The sequence below is a fragment of the Saimiri boliviensis genome, chromosome 9 (genome assembly GCF_048565385.1).
Source record: "Saimiri boliviensis isolate mSaiBol1 chromosome 9, mSaiBol1.pri, whole genome shotgun sequence".
Taxonomy (NCBI): domain Eukaryota; kingdom Metazoa; phylum Chordata; class Mammalia; order Primates; family Cebidae; genus Saimiri; species Saimiri boliviensis.
Window position 1 is genome coordinate 96,163,457 of NC_133457.1, and position 19,544 is coordinate 96,183,000.

Here is a 19,544-nt window from a genome sequence, read left to right on the forward strand (position 1 = left end):
CTTCCTGGAAGAGACAGGCTATCAGCTGGACTTTAAAGAAGAGAAATGGAGGAGAGGAGGGCCAGGCCTGGAGAGGACAGCCAGGGAGGGCAAAAGCAGTCAAGAGTGGGGAAGGAGTGCCAGCTCTGGTTTTACCAGCTTATACCAAAACCCTTGACATTTGCTCACCAAAAGAAAAAAAAAAAATCACTCATTTTGAATAGTAACCCATTCACATAGTTCATGGTTCAAACAAAAAAGTAAAAGTATATACAGTGATGTTTCCTTCCCACCCCTGGGCCCAGTTCCTTATCCTACCAAGTAAATTCTTAGGTGTATAAAGTGAAACAGTGTATATTATTCTCCCCTCCTTTTGCACAAATGATAGCACACTGCAGTGCTACTTCGCGCCTTGCTTCCCCGCCCCTACTTTTGTGGTCACTTTTTGTCCGTTCATTAACAGCGACCTCGATCTTTTTGTACAGGTCCCTATTTCCCCACTGTGAAGAGGGGCTGCCTTCTCTCTCGTTTCTTTCATCAAGGGGTTTTCCACTGACTTCCCATTTGATAGAGGAGCCGAGGCCGTGAACTGAAGTGACTGGTTTGCTGCCGTCAGGACAACCACCCTACAGCTGCTTCTTTTAATTTTACTTCTTAAAATATAGAAATGGGGTCTTGGTATGTTGCCCAGGCCAGTCTCCAACTCCTGGCCTCAAGTGATCCTCCTACCTCAGCCTCCCAAAGAGTTGGGATTACAGGTGTGGGCCACTGCATGTGGCCTCTATAGCTTCTTCTAATGCACCCAGCTCTGGCCAGTTCTCAAGGGCCCCCTCTGAGAAAGGCTCTGGGTGATGGAAGGCTCCTTGGATCATAGCTCTCCCCATCCCATCTCAGCTTGAACACTTTGGGCTAGAGTGCCCCTTGGGCTACGACTGTAGTGGAGGATCCTTGAAAAGACTCTCTGCCAGTCCCCTCTTCCATGTGGATCATGGGCGAGAACTGGGTGAGCTCGGGGAGAGACACAGAGCACTGTCCTCTCCCATGGTTCCTCGGGGCAGCTTCCATGTCCCCAGGAGCCCAAGAAAAGGACAGTTTTAAAAGAAAAAGCTTTCAGACCTATGGAAATGTTGAGAAGTGCCCCCGAGACACTTTCTTACCCAAAGATGATCCAAGTAGGTCCAGATGTCAGGGGCACAGAACTGGATGCCAGGGTCAGGGTGATTATCCCTGGGACTTTGTGACTCTAGCCAGGTTCTGGGGAGCCCCGGGAGATGTGGCGCACAGGTGGGCAGAGCCAGGGCTCAGCCTGGGCATGGTCTTGCCCTTGTGCCCTGCCTGAGTACCCCTCTTCTTCCAGGCCCCCTCTGATCCTGCCCAAGTCAGGGATACTGAGCAAGGCCTGGGGAAAGGGCTGCTCCCCAGGGCCCCAAATACCCCTCCCTTTTCTCTTCTCGCTTGTTCCAACACCATTCTCCCCCCAGTCGGGCCATGGGAAGAATGCTGTGTCCTCTGAACGGGGGCCAAGAGTGACAGGTGGTGGCAGTCCTAGCTACATGGCCCCTGGTGTAAGAGATCCTCTCCTCTCTGTCCCCGCCTCCGCTGCCCACACCCCTGCCTCTGCCCCTGCCCACCCGGCCCAATCCCTTACAACTGCCCAGGACTGCTCCTGAGCAGCCGCCGGGAGACAGACGGCCACCAGGTTGCCCCTCTCTGCTCCAGGTACCTTTCTCCCCTCAGTTAGCAGACCTTGGCTTCCTGGCTTCCTGTCTCATTGCAGCCAGACGGGAGCAGGAATCGGAGAGCCTGACACACCTTGCTGTTGTTTCTGCAGCTAGAAAGACTTGAGTTAGACAAGCAGCAGCACACGCCTCCCTACCTCATGGCGACAGAAAATGGAGCAGTTGAGCTGGGAATTCAGAGCCCATCAACAGGTGCCAAGCTGGGACAGGAGATGGAGGGAGGAGCTTGGGAAGGGGGGTTTGAATCCAGGGCTGGGGAGGTTCATCAGTGGGAGTTCTGTGCCCGAGCCTTCTTTGCATGGTGCATGGGGGACCCAGAAATCAGAGGAATCTGGCTAGAGCTGGGCTGGGTCCAGGGCCTGTATGAAGCCCTTCCTGGAGAGATCAGGAAAATGCGAAGCCACCAGGATGGCTGTTGGGGATGCACCTAAACAGTCAGGGCAAGGGATGGCGGGGCCACCAAGGCCAACCCAAAGGGCTGGAAGTCTCCCACAGAGGCCCTCTGAGGTGCCGGTAGCCCATCTCTAGGGCCCATCAAGTGGCCCCAGAGACTCAGTGGGATAAGTGTTTGCAAGTTGTTGCCTGGGTGGTGACCTGGACCCAGAGCTGGTCTCTGCCCAGCCTGGGTTGGGAGGGAGGGAAAGGAGAGTGGATCCTGATGGGTGTTTCACCTCCTTTGCAGACAAGGCACCTGAAGGTCCCGCAAGCAAAGAACGTCTGGCTGCCAGGAAAGACCCTGTCCCCCCAGACCCAAAGAAGGCTCCTGGTCCGCCCACCCTGAAGAAAGACGCCAAAGCTCCTGCCCCAGAGAAAGGGGGTGGTACCCTGGCCCAAACCTCAGCTAGCAGCCAAGGCCCCGAGGGAGAGGGTGACAGGGGTGGGGGGCCCGCGGAGGGCAGTGCTGGGCTCCCAGCAGCCCTGCCCCAGCAGACTGCGACAGCCGAGGCCAATGTCAAGAAGCCCAAGGCTGAGCAGGGAGCCTCAGGCAGCCAGGATCCTGGAGAACCCAGGGTGGGCAAGAAGGCAGCAGAGGGCCAAGCAGCAGCCAGGAGGGGCTCACCGGCCTTTCTGCATAGCCCCAGCTGTCCCGCCATCATCTCCAGGTGAATACCCCCTCTTGGGAGTGGGGAGGGGTCCTGTGGCTCTATCTCCAGGGGTCCTGCTTTATTCCCTTGTGTTAGGCATGGTTGTCGTCACATTCAGTGTTGGGGAGGGTAGTTCTGACATTCGGCTTCTGCTGTCCTGCGCATCGCCTCTACCACCTTGTCCCCTGCAGAAACCAGAAGCTTGTCACAATGCATAGAGGACTGGAATGTCAGACAAGAGATATCCTCAGAGATACCTAGGCTGGACATCTCTTCTCTAGGCTTTCAGGCTCCAGAGTTCCCCTTACTCCATGGGCTTTGGTCTAGCCAAGGGCAGGATTGAGATGCCAGGCAGAAAGGCTAAAGGTGTCAGGCAAAAGGCTATGTATTTCCCAGGACATCCAGCATTTCCCTGTTCTTCCTAATGTAATTATTACGATATGAAAAGATGACTAATAACCAGACTGGAGGATCATTGATAATATCTTCATAACCAAAATAGAGCACATCTCTGATGCAATCAGTTGTACTTACCTGAATGCTAACGAGGTCATTCATGATATAGTGTAAGCCGCAATAATAGCACTTACCATATCAATTTGATAATTATGTATTAATCTCAATTATATCACAACAGTTTGTATGAATCAAGAGCTACATAACTCCCTAGTTGTATCTACATGAGGACTGACCATATCAACAGTCCTATTAATAGGTTTTTTTTTTGAAATGGAGTTTCGCTTTTGTTACCCAGGCTGGAGTGCAATGGTGCAATCTCGGCTCACGGCAACCTCCACCTCCTGGGTTCAGGCAATTCTCCTGCCTCAGCCTCCTGAGTAGCTGGGATTACAGGCACGCGCCACCATGCCCAGCTAATTTTTTGTATTTTTAGTAGAGACAGGGTTTCACCATGTTGACCAGGATGGTCTCCATCTCTTGACCTCATGATCCACCCGCCTCGGCCTCCCAAAGTGCTGGGATTACAGGCTTGAGCCACTGCGCCCGGCCCCTATTAATAGTTACTAATGATCTATTAGTGTGTTGGTAGCCAAGATAATGACCACAGCCATGAACATCCCTCAGTTTTATACCAGGTGAACTTGGCTGCATTACACCATGCATTCGGAGTGGGGTTGTATTAGCTCTGCTGATTGCATTGAGATTTGCCTGATGCCACAGGCTGTGGCTGCTGAGGGCTTCACCTCTGTGTTCTCACCTTCTAGCTCTGAGAAGCCGCTGGCCAAGAAGCCCCCAAGTCAGGCATCAGAGCTCACCTTTGAAGGGGTGCCCATGACCCACAGCCCCATGGATCCCAGGCCAGCCAAGGCAGAAGAAGGAAAGAACATCCTGGCAGAGAGCCAGAAGGAAGTGGGAGAGAAAACCCCAGGCCAGGCTGGCCAGGCTAAGGTGCAAGGGGACACCTCGAAGGGGATCGAGTTCCAGGCTGTTCCCTCAGAGAAATCCGAGGTGGGGCAGGCCCTCTGTCTCACAGCCAGGGAGGAGGACTGCTTCCAGATTTTGGGTAGGCCAGGGGCAGGTGGGGGCTGGGGCTGCCCTGGGGCCAGTGGGAGGGAAGGGGGCTCCCTATTCGGAGGTCTGAACTACCCTGAGCCACACCTTACCCAGGTCCATTCATCTAAGGGTCACACAACTCCAGAAAGTATTCCCTTTTTAGTGTATATTTATTCATTTGTGGGTTTTAAAAGACAAGGTCTTGCCATGTTGCCCAGGCTGGCTTCAAACTCCAGGCTCAAGTGATCCTCCCACCTCGGCCTTCGAGTAGCTGGGACTACAGGCGTGTACAACCATGCCTGGCTTTTTTCAATCTTGTTCATTTTTATTTTTAAATTTAGAATTCCCTTTTGATAGACGGGAAAAGGAAGGCTCAGAAAAGGGAAAATGAACTGCCCAAAAACATAGTGAAGACAGGATTTGAACCTGTCAGGCCACCCAGACTCCAGAGCCCACTTTTGACTTTCTTCTACTTTGACTAAAATGGGGTTAAAAAAAGAGAAAGATCAGGCAGCTTATTGGAGCAACACAAACTTGTTGGGCAATGGAATTTGGAGTCAATCTGTAGAAGGGCTCAAATGTCAGGCTTAGTAACTAAACTGCATAGTGGGGTGGGGTCATGGGAGCTATAGAGGGTTCATGAGCAGAGGAGCACAGGTGCCTGTGTGTGGGAGCAGTGACTAAGGAAGCTGGGCATGTGCAATGGGGCAGGACTGTGGAGTGGCCTTCATTGATGATTAGACAAGCAGCGGGTGGCTTATTTGTGGGCCGCAGAGAGCACGGAGTGTAAGTGAGCTTGGCCAGCAGGTGAACAGGGAAAGGGCCTCAGCAGGGGTGCGGCAGGGCTGGGGGTGGGGTGAGATGGGGTCAGGAGAGCCCAGAGTGTCCTGACACCCCCCTGCCTGCCCTGGGAGACCCGCCAGCCTGCCTGGTGAGCGGCACCATGCCACCCAGACAGGGTGGGAGGACCTGGCGGCTGGGCGGCAGCCAGGAGCCCTGCCTCCACCCCCAGCAGCCGCAGAGACCTCCGCCCCGCCCCAAAATCACATCCCAGTGATCTGAACCACCTCCAAAGGCCGTCTGATTTATCACCAGCCCGGCTTCCCCGCCACCTCTTGCTATTTATAAAGAGGTTTTCATACCTGATGACAGCCGGCCGGCCTTCAGGGAGCGAGGTTCCCCAGATTTGCCACTAGGTGGAGACATCTTCCCGTTAAACAGCCCAGTCCCTGGTACCGCCCCGCTATGGGCGGTCTGGCCAGCGTGCCGTGTTAATTAGGACGGCGGGTGGGCAGGTCCAACCACCTACGCCATCATTGAGACAGAGCAACCCCACTGCCTGGCGTTCCGCTTTATAGCTGCTGTGTTTGTTTGATTGGTTTCGGTGGAAATGCAAATAGCTTGGGGGGGGGAGTCCTCGTGCCTTATAATGCAAAGGGTCCCAGAAGTCCAAGCTCCCATTCCGTTTGTCCTTCTGGGAGAAACTGGGTCCTCTCTGATAGGGCCAGAGGCCTCCCACGGCCACTCTTATGAACTGACATTGGAAACTGGGCCCCACGGCCCCTATCCTGGAGCCAAGTGTCCCCCAGGTATCACTTGGTGAACTTAACTTCCCCGGATGGGGCTTAGGTCTGCAGGAGGGGGTGGTGCCAAGGGAATCCTCAGTAGCCCCTGGCTCTGACCGTGAGGACTGTGCTCTGTTCCCCAGATGATTGCCCGCCACCCCCAGCCCCCTTCCCTCACCGCATGGTGGAGCTGAGGACCGGTAATGTCAACAGTGAATTCAGCATGAACTCCAAGGAGGCACTTGGAGGGTGAGATCTGGGACCCCAGCGGCACACTCACGGACACAGAGAGCACCGGGCTCCTGTGGCTTCACATTTTCCCTGTGCAGGACCCAGACACACCCCACTTAGACATGGCCATGTGGACATGCTCACCCCTGTGTGGTACACACACTGTGCAGAGCTGTCACGTGCTGATGTGTACTCTCATCACCTGCTGTTGCTGTTACTTACTCAGATGCACCGTCAGCCATTCAGTGCTTCCGTAGGAAACACATAGCATTTTCCCGTCTGTCTCAGCTCCAGACACCACACTGACCCCCTCATGGTGATTCCTGCTTTGTAAAAAGCCCTGACTCAGTCTTGTACCTCTGCAGATCCTCCCTCTGCCTGGAGGTGCCCTCCCCCAGGGCCCAGGGCCTGCCTGCCCTAAACCTCTAAGGGTCGCATCCCAGGGCCATCCTCCCTACACGTCTGCCCTTCCTGTGCACGTGGCTTGTGTGGTTCAAAGAACCTGCTTCAGCCCTTGTCCTGGCAGAACAGCTCACAGCTTCAGGAGGGAGTCAGGGCTGGCTGGGGTGAGTGCTCCCCTCTCACCAAGGGGGATCCAGAGGCACCACTGGGTCTGGGACCAAGTTAGGAGCAGAACAAAGAATGCCACTGACCCAGGTGGGCTTTGGGGTCCCCTCACTCACGGCCTCTTCTCTTTCCAGTGGCAAGTTTGGGGCAGTCTGTACCTGCATGGAGAAAGCCACAGGCCTCAAGCTGGCAGCCAAGGTCATCAAGAAACAGACTCCCAAAGACAAGGTAAGGGGCGGTGCAGGCTGCCCAGGACAGGGAGGGAACCCTTGGAGTGGGCACCTCTCGCCTCCCTCCACTGGCGCTGCTGAACCTGGGGCCTGGTATGGGAGTCTGTTGCAGTGAAAATGCTGCACAGATAGAGAGATGGACAGACAGCCCTGCTGCAGGGGCCTGAGACCCCCACCCACAACCAGATACTTCAGGTAGTGAACTTATCTGGGGGCTTCCCTTGTCGGCATGGGATATTCATGCTCCCTCTGGTTCAGTTCAACAAACACTGGTGAGAGTGGGCTCTGGGCCAGGTCCCGTGCTGGGCACTGGGGATCCCGGAGTGAAGTGGATGTGGCCCCTGCCCTCAGGGAGCTGATGCCAAGGTCAGCAAGCCCAGTCTAGAGCTTTGCCTCTAGTGCCCAGCCTGGGCTGGGTTCAGAGGAGGCCCTGAGCAGCGTTTGTTCAAGGAATGAATGGATGCAGGCAGGCAGGGTGAGGGAGTCTGCTGTGTGAGGAGGTAATAGTAGCCTCGTGTGATCAGAGCTGTCACTCAAGGAAACTGCGGGGTAGCGTGGGGGTTCAGAAAGGGCTTCTGACTCAGGCCAAGGGGTCAGGGAAGCTTCCTGGACCAGCTGCCTTTTGAGTGAGGGCTTTGAGGAATGAGGAGGTGTTCCAGTGGAGAAGGCAGGGACAGAGTTTCTGGCAGAGGGGACAATGGGAGGAAAGGCTTGAGGGCCAGAGATAGCAGGAGGTGCTGGGGAGTGAGGTTCTGGGCATCCCAGGCAGAGACTACAGTGTGGGCACAGGCCCGAGCCTGGCGAGAGCGTGAGAAGCAGCTCCAGTTGCTGCAGCCCTGAGTCCCCATCACAGCTCTAAGCACACTGGAAGAAGTGCATTTTCTTTTCTTTCTTTCTTTTTTTTTTTTTCTGAGATGGAGTCTTGCTCTGTCACCCAGGCTGGAGTGCAGTGGTGCAATCTCAGCTTACTGCAACCTCTGCCTCCTGGGTTCGAGTTATTCTTCTTCCTCAGCTTCCTGAATAGCTGGGACTATAGGCGCGCACCAGCATGCCTGGCCAATTTTTGTATTTTTAGTAGAGACAGGGTTTCACCATATTAGCCAGGCTGGTCTTGAACTCCTGAGCTTGTGATTTGCCTGCCTCATCCTTCCAAAGTGCTGGGATGACAGGGGTGAGCCACTGCGCCCGGCCAGGAGTGCATTCTCTATGTGATGACATTCTTCTCTGTCTCTCCCACTTGACAGGGCCTGGATCCGTATCATTGACTCCCAGATCCCAGGCCTCTATTACAGGCTCCAGCTCAGTGTACATGCTCAGTACCTATCTGCGGCTCAATGAACAGGAGTCAGTTATCAATTGATGGTCATTGAGTGCTTTTCTTCTGCCATTCACTGGGTCAGGGGCTGGGGAAATGTCAAAAATGTCCCTGCCCTCACGGGCTGACATGCTGGACTGGAGAGAGAGACAGCTAAACATAAAGCCAAACAACAGCAGCTACAACGACACGCAAACGGCCGGGCACGGCGGCTTACGCCTGTAATCCCAGCACTTGGCGAGGCCCGTGCCCACACTGCGGTCTCTGCCTGGGATGCCCTGAACCTCACTCCCTGGCCCCTCCTGCCATCTGTGGCCCTCAAGCCTTTCCTCCCATAGTGTTTAAGGGTTAGTGTTTAACCACTGGTTCTGGGTAGGGCAGGTGTGGGGCGAGGCCTGATTTACAGCATTTGCCAATTCCCATGGCGTAAGTATTCTTACTACAGCGTGTATATCAGCCTGCCGATGTGACGGCTGGCTTGCGACTTTCTGAAAGTGACAAATAATGGTGGCTTAGACTAGAAGGCAGTGGTGGAGGAGGTGACAATGACTAGGTATATCATCTAGCTTGAAGGTGGATATGAAGAGTTGGACTGGATGTGGGATGTGAGGATGCAGGAGTAAGAGAAGAACCTAGCACGCTTCCTAATTTTCTGTCCTGCATGCGTGAACAAAGCGTCGGGGTACTTCTGCCGGGCAAGCTGAGAGCAACTCAATTGTAGGGAAGGGGTAATGTCAAGGGTTTAATTTTGGACACGATAGATTTGAAATGTTTATTAGAAAACTAAGGCAAGTGGACAGTTGGAGATACTGGAGTCTAGAGTTCAGTGGAGTGCTCAAGTTTCAGTTATGTATTTGGAAATTGATGACTTTGGATTAAATGTAAAGTCATGAGACTTGATGCGAATGCCCAGGGAGAGAGCAGAGAGAGGGAAGGGATGAGGGGAAGGGTGGAGCCCTCAGGATGTCAGTACTCAGGAGAAGAGCCAGCAGAAGCAAGATGTCCCAGCAGGAATGACATGGAGTGGTGAGGACCACAGATGTGGGGCTGGTGGGAGGGGAGAGACAAGGGGACCAGCACAGAGGAGGCGGGGCAGTGGTCCGGGCAAGGCCTGGTCAAGGGTGGGTGGCAGGGAGTGATGGTGGCCGGCTGGTACCCTTGACTTCCCTGGCCCCCAGGAGATGGTGTTGCTGGAGATCGAGGTCATGAACCAGCTGAATCACCGCAATCTGATCCAGCTCTACGCGGCCATTGAGACCCCGCATGAGATCGTCCTGTTCATGGAGTAGTGAGTGCCTGCAGTGGGGGTAGGGGCCGGGCAGGGGTGCCAGCAGGCACAGAGCAAGCTGTGGAGGGGTCTGTGCACACAGCATCGAGGGCGGAGAGCTCTTCGAGAGGATTGTGGATGAGGACTATCATCTGACCGAGGTGGACACCATGGTGTTTGTCAGGCAGATCTGTGACGGGATCCTCTTCATGCACAAGATGAGGGTTTTGCACCTGGACCTCAAGGTATTGGACTGGGGCCTTCTGGGAAGGGTCAGGGACAGCATCTGACCCCCTGAGATCAGCGCTGTCACCAGCCATCCCCCGCCCTCCATCCCTCCCTCTGTTCCTTCATGTATCCTTCCTTTACAGAGTCAGAAAAGGTTTATGCAATAAGTGTTGTAATAGCACCTGCCTCAGTGTTAGCCTGTGATAGGTACAACGCGTGTCTGCTCTTCTAGTCAAAATCAATTAATCTTTCTTGAGAGCCTACTTTATGCCAGGTAGTGCTCTAGGTGGTAGAGATCCTGTGGTGAATCAAACAGATAAAAATCCCTGCATTCTTAGAGCTCTCAAATAAGTCAGTGTGGCAATGTGCGTGAGGTAGGCGCTAACAAAAATGTTTCATGAAAGAATACTGATATCCTTCTTTTTTTTTTGAGATGGAGTCTCACTCTGTTGCTCAGGCCGGAGTGCAGTGGCAAGATCTTGGCTCACTGCAACCTCTGCCTCCTGGGTTCAAGCGATTCTCCTGCCTCAGCCTCCTGAGTAGCTGGGATTACAGGCACGTGCCACCACACCTGGCTAATTTTTGTATGTTTAGTAGAGAAGGGTTTCACCATGTTGGCCAGGCTGATCTCAAACTCCAGACGTCAAATGATCCACCCACCTTGACTTCCTAAAGTGCTGGGGTTACAGGCGTGACCCACTGTGCCTGGTCTGATATCCCTCTTCTGACCTTGCTCAATACTGTGCACATAGTAGGTCAGGAAGAGTAGATAGGCTTTATACATTGCCCTAACTCCAATCAGTTGTCAGTAGCTGTCCAGGGCTCATTGCGGAGCTCTGGGTGTGGGTCAGGTAAGGGCAGCAGGAGCGCAGGGTGTTGGCGGTCCCGATGGCAGGTGTCAGTGCTGTGGGTCAAGTGGCAAGGCTGGTGGAGGACATGGTATCTCAATGTGGAGGCACGTGAACACCCATCAGCAAAGTGGATGATATTTTCATTTATTCATTCGAGAAGCACGTGCTGGGTACTATAGGGACTATGAAGGAAATGGTCCCTGTCTTATGGAGCCTCCAGGGAAAACAGACACTCATAAAACAATGACTAACTAAATAGGTCATTTTAAGCAATGAAAAACTGTGTGAGAAAATACATGAGAGTAATGAGGAATTGCACTGGGTGAACTTGAAGTCGGCATGAGTCTGAAGCAGGCAGGAGATGCTGTTGCCGCCTCTGACACCTGTCCCAGGTTTGCTCTGTGTCCGGTGCTGTGTGAGTGAGGGTGCCATCTGCCCAACAGCCCCCTGGGTTAGGTGTGTTAGTATCACTGCCACTGACAGAGGAGGTCACAAACAGGGTGAGGAGATGGGTTTCGGTGGGGCCAGAGCGGATGCAGGGAATTTAGAGGCTGACGGAGTAAGTAAGCCAGGAGAGAGGTGCTGGGGGCTTGAGCCAGAGTGGCAGTGGGGGAGGGGAGAGAAAGGGGCCCAATGGAGGATACATTTTGGAAATAGAGCCACTCTAATGTGCTGAGGGTTTGCATGGGTGGGGGCCAGGAAAGCAAGGGTCAAGGGTGAGTCCTGAGTTACTGGACAGATGGCGGCCCCTTCACTGAGCTGGGGGCAGTTGGTGCCTACCTTTCCCTTGTGAAGGCTCATTTCTTTGGGGTAGAATAGGGCCCCCCAGTTAAAATGCAGTGCTTTGAGGAGCTCAGTCATGAGCCTCTACCTTCTAAAATGTGTTTTTTTTTTTTCAGGATAACAATAGGTTTGTCATCAAAAAAGTATTTCATGGTCAAGTAGGTTGAGCGCACCCCAGCCCAAAGGCCGTGTCCTGGGTCTCCGGGCTGCAGGGCTTCTGAGGGCCTCTCATTGGTAGACTGAGAATCTCCGAAAGGAGAATTGGGTCTGCTTCATTTCCCCAAATGCTTGTACCCCGGGACCCTTCTTTTCTTTCCCGTTTTGTGGGACACCAGGCCAAGCTATTAAAATCATTAGTATCTGCTCTAAGTGAATCTGTCAGTCCTAAATATGCCTTCAGAGAGTATTTCCCCAGGGGACTTGAATCAAAGGCTCACAGAGCCCAGACAAATACCAAGAACATGTTGAATGGGAGGGATGGCGGCGGGCGGCGGCGGTGATCACGGGAGAGCTGGAGGACTGTTGTCCCGTCTCAGGGTGTCAGTGGCAACTTGCTCCAAGGTGTGTGACCCATGTGGCCAGGGCTTCTGGTGTTTAGGAGACCCTAGAATTCAGGGTTTTGTACAAAATCTCCTGCCTTTGAACCATTGTTAACTTAAAAATGTTTATACCTGCAACCTCAGATTAGCCCTGAGTCCTTGTGTGATAGGAAGACGAAACAGAGGCCCAGAGTGGACAGGATCTGGGCTTACAGTCACTTCATCTACGTGTTCACTTATGCGTGGGACACAGGTTCCCCCTGAGCCTTGGCTGAGCCCCTACTGGGTGCCTTTATTAGACCCTGAGGGTGGGAACCGGGAGGCCAGGAGAAGGTGGTCTCCACCCTGGAAGAGCCAACCCTGTCATGTTACGTTTGCCCCAGAGTGCAGGGCCAGTGGTGGGAGAGGAACATCACAAGGCCCGTGCTGGAGTCAGCCCTGCGTTCAAATCCTGGCTCTGTCGCTTACTTGCTGGGCTACTGACCGGGTCACTTCTGTGCCTGAGCCTCAGCTTTCTCAGCTGTCCAAATGGGAATGGATGGTAATCGTATCTCAATGTCACAGTTTTCTCTGTGTAACAGCGTGTGCCTCAGGCCTTCGTGGAGGATGAGTCAGCTAAGGCGAGGAAGTGAGTGGTGCTGGGCCTCAGGTCTGCAGCCCAGCATCATCACTAAGTGGGGAGACGGGAGTAGCGCATCTTCCAGCGACCCTGGAGTGGTGTGGAGCCCTGTGTTCTGAGAGGCTTACTCTCAGGAACTGAGCTGACATCTTCTTTCTCTGCTCTCTGGAGTGTCATGTTATCTGGTGGTGGCCCTGCTTTGGCCCCCCAGCCTGGGGCGGGGAGTAGCGGGCTGTCACGTCTCCTCTCCGCAGGCTTCCCTTTGCCTATCCTCAGAACTGCCAGAATGTGGTTGTTCTGCTGGGCGTGATGGCTCACGCCTGTAATCTCAGCACTTTGGGAGGCTGAGGCAGGCAGATCACCTGGGATCGGGAGTTCGAGACCAGCCTGACCAATATGGAGAAACCCCATCTCTAGTACAAATACAAAGTTAGCCGGGCATGGTGGCATGCGCCACCATGTGATGGTGTGATCCCAGCTGCTTGGGAGACTGAGGCAGGAGAATCGCTTGAACTTGGGTGGCGGAGGTTGCGATGAGCTGAGATTGAACCATTGCACTCCAGCTTGGGCAACAAGTGCGAAACTCCATCTCAAATAAAAAAGCATGTGGTTGTCCTTTCATGGCCTTAGACAGAGGGAAATCTTACCCCAATCCCTCACAAGTCCTGTGCGTCAAGGCCTCGCACAAGTGTCTCTTTGGGACTTGCCTCAAGATCTCTGTGCCCAGAGCAGGCAGGGCTGGAGGGTCTCTGGCAGCTGCCCACTCTGGCAGCCTGGGCCTCTGCCTCAGGGAGCCTGGGACTCACATGGACCTGGGAGAGGGAGGGTGAGCTAGGTCAGAAGCCAACCCAGGCCACCCACTTTCTCCTCAGCCAGAGAACATCCTGTGTGTCAACACCACGGGGCATTTGGTGAAGATCATTGACTTCGGGCTGGCACGGAGGTACCACCCGGGTGGGTTGGGGAGGACAGGACAAGCCTCTGAGGTTGGCAGGGGACAGGGGTGGGGTGGCGGGGGCATGGGAACATGCCAGGAGCTGTGCTCTCAGCCCTTGGTCTCACCTCCAGGTATAACCCCAACGAGAAGCTGAAGGTGAACTTTGGGACCCCGGAGTTCCTGTCACCTGAGGTGGTGAATTATGACCAAATCTCCGATAAGACAGACATGTGGAGTATGGGGGTGATCACCTACATGCTGTGAGCTCTGAGGCGGGCAGTGCTTGTGGGGTTGGTGGGGCATGGGGGTGAGTGGCCGAGGCCACGATTGGCCCTGGGGTCCTGGTAAGGTGGTCCCACCTCCCTGATCCCTCAGTCAGAGGTTTGCTGGGGTTGGGAGTGCTAGGGAGAATAGGAAAGGGGAACATGGTACCCATTTTATAGATGGAAAAACCAAGGTCCATGTAAAGGCATAGCATCTGGACAGCAGATCTCGGATGATCTGGGGCGGGCAGAGGGGCAGTGGTCATTTCCCATGTGCTCACCACATGCCTTGCACTCATCATTCCTCATCTTCACTGTCACCCGGGAAGCTGGGATGATTATGCCCATTTTACAGATGAGAAGAGTGAGGCTCAGAGAGGGGAAGTGACTTGCCCAAAGTCACCCAGCCAGATTCAAACCCAGGTCTGTCCCATGAGAGGCTGGGGGTCTTTTCAGCACATGGTGCTGCCTCCTGGGACCTGCCCCTGTTTCCTACCCCCTGAAGGTGACTCAGCATCTCCAATCTCACCTCCCTGCCCCCTGTTATCCTCTCCCTCTAGGCTGAGTGGCCTCTCCCCCTTCCTGGGAGATGACGACACAGAGACCCTAAACAACGTCCTATCTGGCAACTGGTACTTTGACGAAGAGACCTTTGAGGCGGTATCAGACGAGGCCAAAGACTTTGTCTCCAACCTCATAGTCAAGGACCAGAGGTGAGGCTCACCCCAGAAGCTGAACTGTGTGTGTGCAAGCTTAGCGTGTCTGTGTGCCAGCAGGGCGGGAGCCAGGCGGAGAGGCCAGCAGAGGCCCCGGAGCCTCACGAGCATGCTGCCCACTGCCACCATGCTGCCCTCCCCCAGGGCCCGGATGAGCGCTGCCCAGTGTCTCACCCACCCCTGGCTCAACAACCTGGCGGAGAAAGCCAAGCGCTGTAACCGACGCCTTAAGTCCCAGATCTTGCTTAAGAAATATCTCATGAAGAGGCGCTGGAAGGTATGGCAGATTCGGGGTGGGGAGAAGGGAGGGCTGTTGGGTGGGAAGAGATCCTGGCACCAGATCCAAGCCTCCTCCATCCGTGCCTTGGCAGGTTCTATTGACCAGGCTGGGTCCCGTCTGGAAAACAGAGTTGACTTTTCTGTTTTTGCCCTTGGCTGGCTCCTGCCCTGGAGTGGAGGCCTCCACCTAGCCCCACCCATCCAGGGCTCTGGCTTTCTTCCTTCACTTTTTAAATATTTCTTGAGCATCTACTACTTCTAGCCACTGAGATACAGCAGTGGACAAAAGAGACGATCTGTCTTTGTGGACTTACTTTTGGTGGGAGGTGGGGCATTTTCTTTTCCTTTTTTTTTTTTTTTTTGAGACAGAGTCTCACTCTGTCATCCGGGCTGGAGTACAGTGGCGTGATCTTGGCTTACAGTAACCCCTGCCTCCCGGGTTCAAGGAATTCTCCTGCCTCAGCCTCTCGAGTAGCTGGGATTACAGGCACCCACCACCACACCTGGCTAATGCTTGTATTTTTAGTAGAGACAGGGTTTCACCATGTTGGCCAGGCTGGTCTTGAACTCCTGACCTCATGATTCACCTGCCTTGGCTTCCCAAAGTGCTTGGCTTACAGGCGTGAACCACCGCACCTGGCAGAAGTGGGGCATTTTCTAGAGCCCTGGGGAAGTAGGCAGGAGTAAGGAAGGGCTCTAGAAAAAAATAAGGGCTGTCTGCCAGGAGAGAGGTTGCACTTTTATTCTTATTTTTTTTTAGAGACAGGGTCTTACTCTGCCTCCCCAGCTGGAGCGCAGTGGCACGATCACAGCTCACTACAGTCTTGACCTTCTGGGCTCAAGGGATCCTCCACTTTGGCCTCCCGAGTAGCTGAGACCATAGGCACATGCCACCACATCCAGTTAATATTTTTAAAAAATTTTTTATGGAGATGGGGGTCTTGCTGTGTTGCTCAGGCAAGCAGCCCTCCTGTCTCTGCCTCTTGAAGTGCTGGGATTACAGGTGTGAGCCACTGTGCCCGGCCTGCACTTCTAAATAGGGGGGTCAGGGAGGTCTCACTGAAAAAAGTGAACAAAGACATGAAGGTGGGGAGCGGTGAGCCATGCCAGTACTGGGAGAAGAGCATTCCCGGCAGAGGGAAGAGCCAGGGCAAAGGCCCTGAGAGGCAGAGGTGCTGTTGGTGAGTTTGAGAAACAGGCAGGGGGCCAGTAGGGATGGAGTGGGGTAAACAAGGAGGTAAGAATGAAGTCAGAGAGGAAGACGGGGACAGGATGTGGAGGGACTCATCAGCCATGGCAAGGGTTTATCTTTTACTTGGAGCCAAACCGGGGCCACGGAGTGTTTGGAGCAGGGCTGTCCTCCACTCAGGTCTGGCTGACCCATCTGTTGAACGAGGGAAGGAATCCTGGACAATGCGGTGTCATGGCGCCTCCTGCAGCCGTTTGGGCACTGTGCCTTCCCTAGCACTGGGAAAAAGCAGAGAGCAGTCCTCTCCCCTGAGGCCGCTGGAGCCCCACTCCAGCAGGGTGGCTCCAGCGGCCTCAGGGGAGAGGACTGTTTGTTCTCTGCTTTTTCCCTGGACCCAATGGGCCTTAAGGAGGACGGTCAGATAATCTTGCAGCTTCCCCCCTGCCCGGGTGTTCACTGGGACTCCCTCTCTTCCATCCTCCAGAAAAACTTCATTGCTGTCAGCGCTGCCAACCGCTTCAAGAAGATCAGCAGCTCAGGGGCACTGATGGCTCTGGGGGTCTGAGCCCTGGGCGCAGCTGAAGCCTGGACGCAGCCACACGGTGGCCAGGGCTGAGGCCACACAGTCCAGAAGGCCAGAGAAGGCAGCCAGGTCCCCAGGGCAGGCTCGCCAGGACAAGGCTGTGCCAGGCTGGGAGGCTCGGGGCTCCCCACGCCCCTGCGCAGTGACCGCTTCCCCGACGTGAGCCACCTCAGAGTGTGGCCTGGATCCATCCTGCTAGCGCCTCCCCAGACAGGGATCTAGCCTGTCGGCCACACCCCAGACTCCAGGCTCCCCCTGTTGAAGCCGCTCCCGGTTCCCTCCCCAGCTCCCCTTCTTTGTACTGCCGCCCTGGTGACCCCTGCTTTTCCCCACTGGGGACAGCCTCAGCCTGGGCCTGCTCCTAGCTGGGGTGCAGAGGCTGGGGGTCTCAGCATGTAGGGCTTCTGTGGTCGTGGATGGGAGGCTCCTGATGGGGCAGAAAGGCTGCAACACCGATTCCTGAGGCCCAGCTGCCGGGGGAGACAGAGCAGGCTTTGTGAGAGAGGACCTCCATGCCCCGCCGCCCCACTCCCAGCAGATAAGGCCGGGCCCACACCATCTGGCCCAGGCTGGCCCCCACCCACCTTCCTTGCAACCACCAACACACAGGAACTCTGTGTGAGAGAGGGCGCCTAGCCCAGGCCTGGTGGAGGGGGAGGGGAGAAGCCAGGGGTCACAGGAGACCACCCCGGAGCTTGCCTCAGAGCCAAGACGGCCCAACCCAACTACTCAGGGCCCCCATCTCGGGGGTCACCCATGGCCTCAGATGATGGGGTCAGCAGGCCCAGGATAAGTAAGAAGGCCATGGGGCACCCCCAACCTGCTCTCAGCTTGTGCCTTGTAAATAAATGTACAGGTTGGATGTGGCCTCCTTCCCTCTGTGTGCTGGTGTGAGGTTGCCGATGACCACAGTTCACTGAGCACCTACTGTGGGCCGGGCACTTGAGCAACATCCGGCCGCTCACAGTGTGGTGGTTCGTGCAGGCTCAGACGCCAGACTGCCCAGCACGTGATGTGGGCAGGTGGCTGGCTTCTGCACGTTGTGTTCAGTATCCTCACCTGTGAGAGGGAGATCACAACAACAGCCCACACTGGGTGGGTGATTACTGTGTGCCCAGCTTTACTTAAAACACCTGTACATCTGTTAACTCATTTACGACTCACAGCAAGATTACAAGGCAGGTATTATTTTTATTTATTTATTTATTTAAGACAGAGTCTCGCTCTGTTGCCCAGGCTGGAGTCCAGCGGTGCGATCTTGGCTCATTGCATGCAACCTCCGCCTCCCAGGTTCACGCGATTCTCATGAGGCAGGTATTATTATTCCTGTTTTTCAGAGGGAGAAACTGAGCCAGAGGCAGCGGCAGTGCTGGGATCTACCTCATAGGGTGGGGCCATAAAGTTGCTCAGGGCTGTTCTTGACCCAGGGAATGATAATGTTCTTATCCTCACTCCACAGAGGAGGAAACTGAGGCTCAGAGGAGAGAAGGAACTTGAATGCCACTCAGCAAATCAGGGGCTGGGGCTTGAACTCTTCTGTCTCCCAGAGCAAGGCTCTGCCCATGCATTCACTCTGCCTCTTACCAGGACAGGGTATAAGCAGAAAGCCAGGTCTCCAGGTGGAGGCCAGGTCTGGCGGGCCTGCGATGCCTTTGCTGGGTCTGCAATGAGGGGGGCTCCAGTGGGCCTCAGGGGAGAGGCCTATTCTCTGCTTTTTCCCAGTTGTCACAGCCCCCTCACCCCAGGTTAGCAGTGCGGGGCAGGGGAGGCTCCATCTGTTGGAGGGGGAGCCCAGAGGGCAAGAGAGCTGAACCCTGATAGGGCGCAGCCTTTCTGGCTGTGAGGACGGCTAAGTGGGACTGGCCTGTGGGAACACAGAGGTTCCAGCAGGAAGAGCAGAGACAGCAGTTAACATGTGTCACGCACCTGCCAGCTGCAGGCCCTGGGCGTCGCTTTGTGTTCATGACCGCGTCGGCTGCACACGGTGACTCTGCGAGGTATTGTGTCTGTTTCTCAGAGGGGGAAGCCAAGCCTCAGAGAGGTTCAGCCACTTGCTCAGGGCCACACAGCTAGTCAGTGGCAGAGCCAGGATTTGTACCCAGATGGTCTGGGCCCAGAGTCCCTGCTCTTCACCACTGCCTGCCTCCTGAGAAACCTTAGACTTGCCCTCGGACAGAAACCTTGACAGGTCATTCTGTCCCTCTCCTGCCTCCAAGAACACTGTCCTCACTGTGGTCCCTGCCCTGTTTGAGCCGGGGAGTTCAGAGTCCCATTGCAGTAGTATCACTTGGGGTGGCGAATGAGTGACTCTGAGGTCTGAGCCTGACTCTTGCAGTCTGGGGCTCGGGGGGCCTGGGGAACCTGGCTTGGGCTCTTGGTGGGAGGTGCGCTTATGGGCAGGGCTGTGGATTCCTGCCTGCCTGCCCGTCCACCACCTGCCAGCTGGGCCAGGCCTGTGGTTTCCTCTAAGTAGTTTTCTCGGCCTTACTGGCCCCCACCCAGGCTGAGCCTCGGCCACACAGCGTGTTGATGAGGGATGAGTCACCACCATGGGGGGAGGGAAGGAAATGAAATCCAGCCACAGCAGAGACGCAGGGCCTGGATCCAGCTGGGGAAACCGAGGCCAAGATGGGGAAGGTCCCTCAACAGAGACAGTAACAGCTGGAATTAGAACCCAGGACTCCCGACTCTCAGTGCAAGCCTCAGTTTCTCCCTCTGTAATATGAAGATGACAACCTCAGCTCTTTTCTTCCCTGCCACTCCTCCGTCCATTGTGACAGTTGAGAGATGGGATGGGGTGCTCATGCATCGTATTTTACAGGTGAAAAAAACAGGTTCAGAGAGGGAAAGTGACTTGGCCAAGGCCACACAGCAAATTAACATGTCTGGTGCAAGAAGCTCATTCAGAGGCCGGTGCAGGGGCTCGCTCATGCCTGTAATTCTAGCACTTTGGGAGGCCAAGGTGGGCAGATCACCTGAGGTTGGGAGTTAGAGACCAGCTTGACCAACATGGAGAAACCCCGTCTCTACTAAAAATATAAAATTAGCCACTATGGTGGCATATTGC

At 54.9% G+C, this 19,544-nt stretch overlaps 1 protein-coding gene across 1 annotated transcript; it reads left to right on the forward strand.

The window, feature by feature from the left end:
- Positions 1 to 1,570: 1,570 nt before the first annotated feature.
- MYLK2 (myosin light chain kinase 2) lies at positions 1,571 to 17,344 on the forward strand. The gene is made up of 13 exons (XM_003932087.4): positions 1,571 to 1,698; positions 1,811 to 1,910; positions 2,401 to 2,821; positions 4,027 to 4,325; positions 6,024 to 6,129; positions 6,813 to 6,906; positions 9,402 to 9,511; positions 9,594 to 9,735; positions 13,383 to 13,453; positions 13,579 to 13,707; positions 14,271 to 14,423; positions 14,571 to 14,703; positions 16,379 to 17,344. Exons 2-13 carry the CDS (start codon positions 1,859 to 1,861, stop codon positions 16,457 to 16,459), a joined length of 1,791 nt encoding a protein of 596 aa, XP_003932136.1. The 5' UTR covers positions 1,571 to 1,698; positions 1,811 to 1,858; the 3' UTR covers positions 16,460 to 17,344.
- The last annotated feature ends 2,200 nt before the right edge of the window (positions 17,345 to 19,544 follow it).

What these genes read in the sequence shown, in the direction of transcription:
- MYLK2 (XM_003932087.4), top strand. Translation starts at nt 1,859, where the DNA reads ATGGCGACAGAAAATGGAGCAGTTGAGCTGGGAATTCAGAGCCCATCA. An exon ending in TTTTGCACCTGGACCTCAAG is followed by an intron (nt 9,736 to 13,382) that starts GTATTGGACTGG and finishes CTTTCTCCTCAG; the next exon opens with CCAGAGAACATCCTGTGTGT. An exon ending in CTCATAGTCAAGGACCAGAG is followed by an intron (nt 14,424 to 14,570) that starts GTGAGGCTCACC and finishes GCCCTCCCCCAG; the next exon opens with GGCCCGGATGAGCGCTGCCC.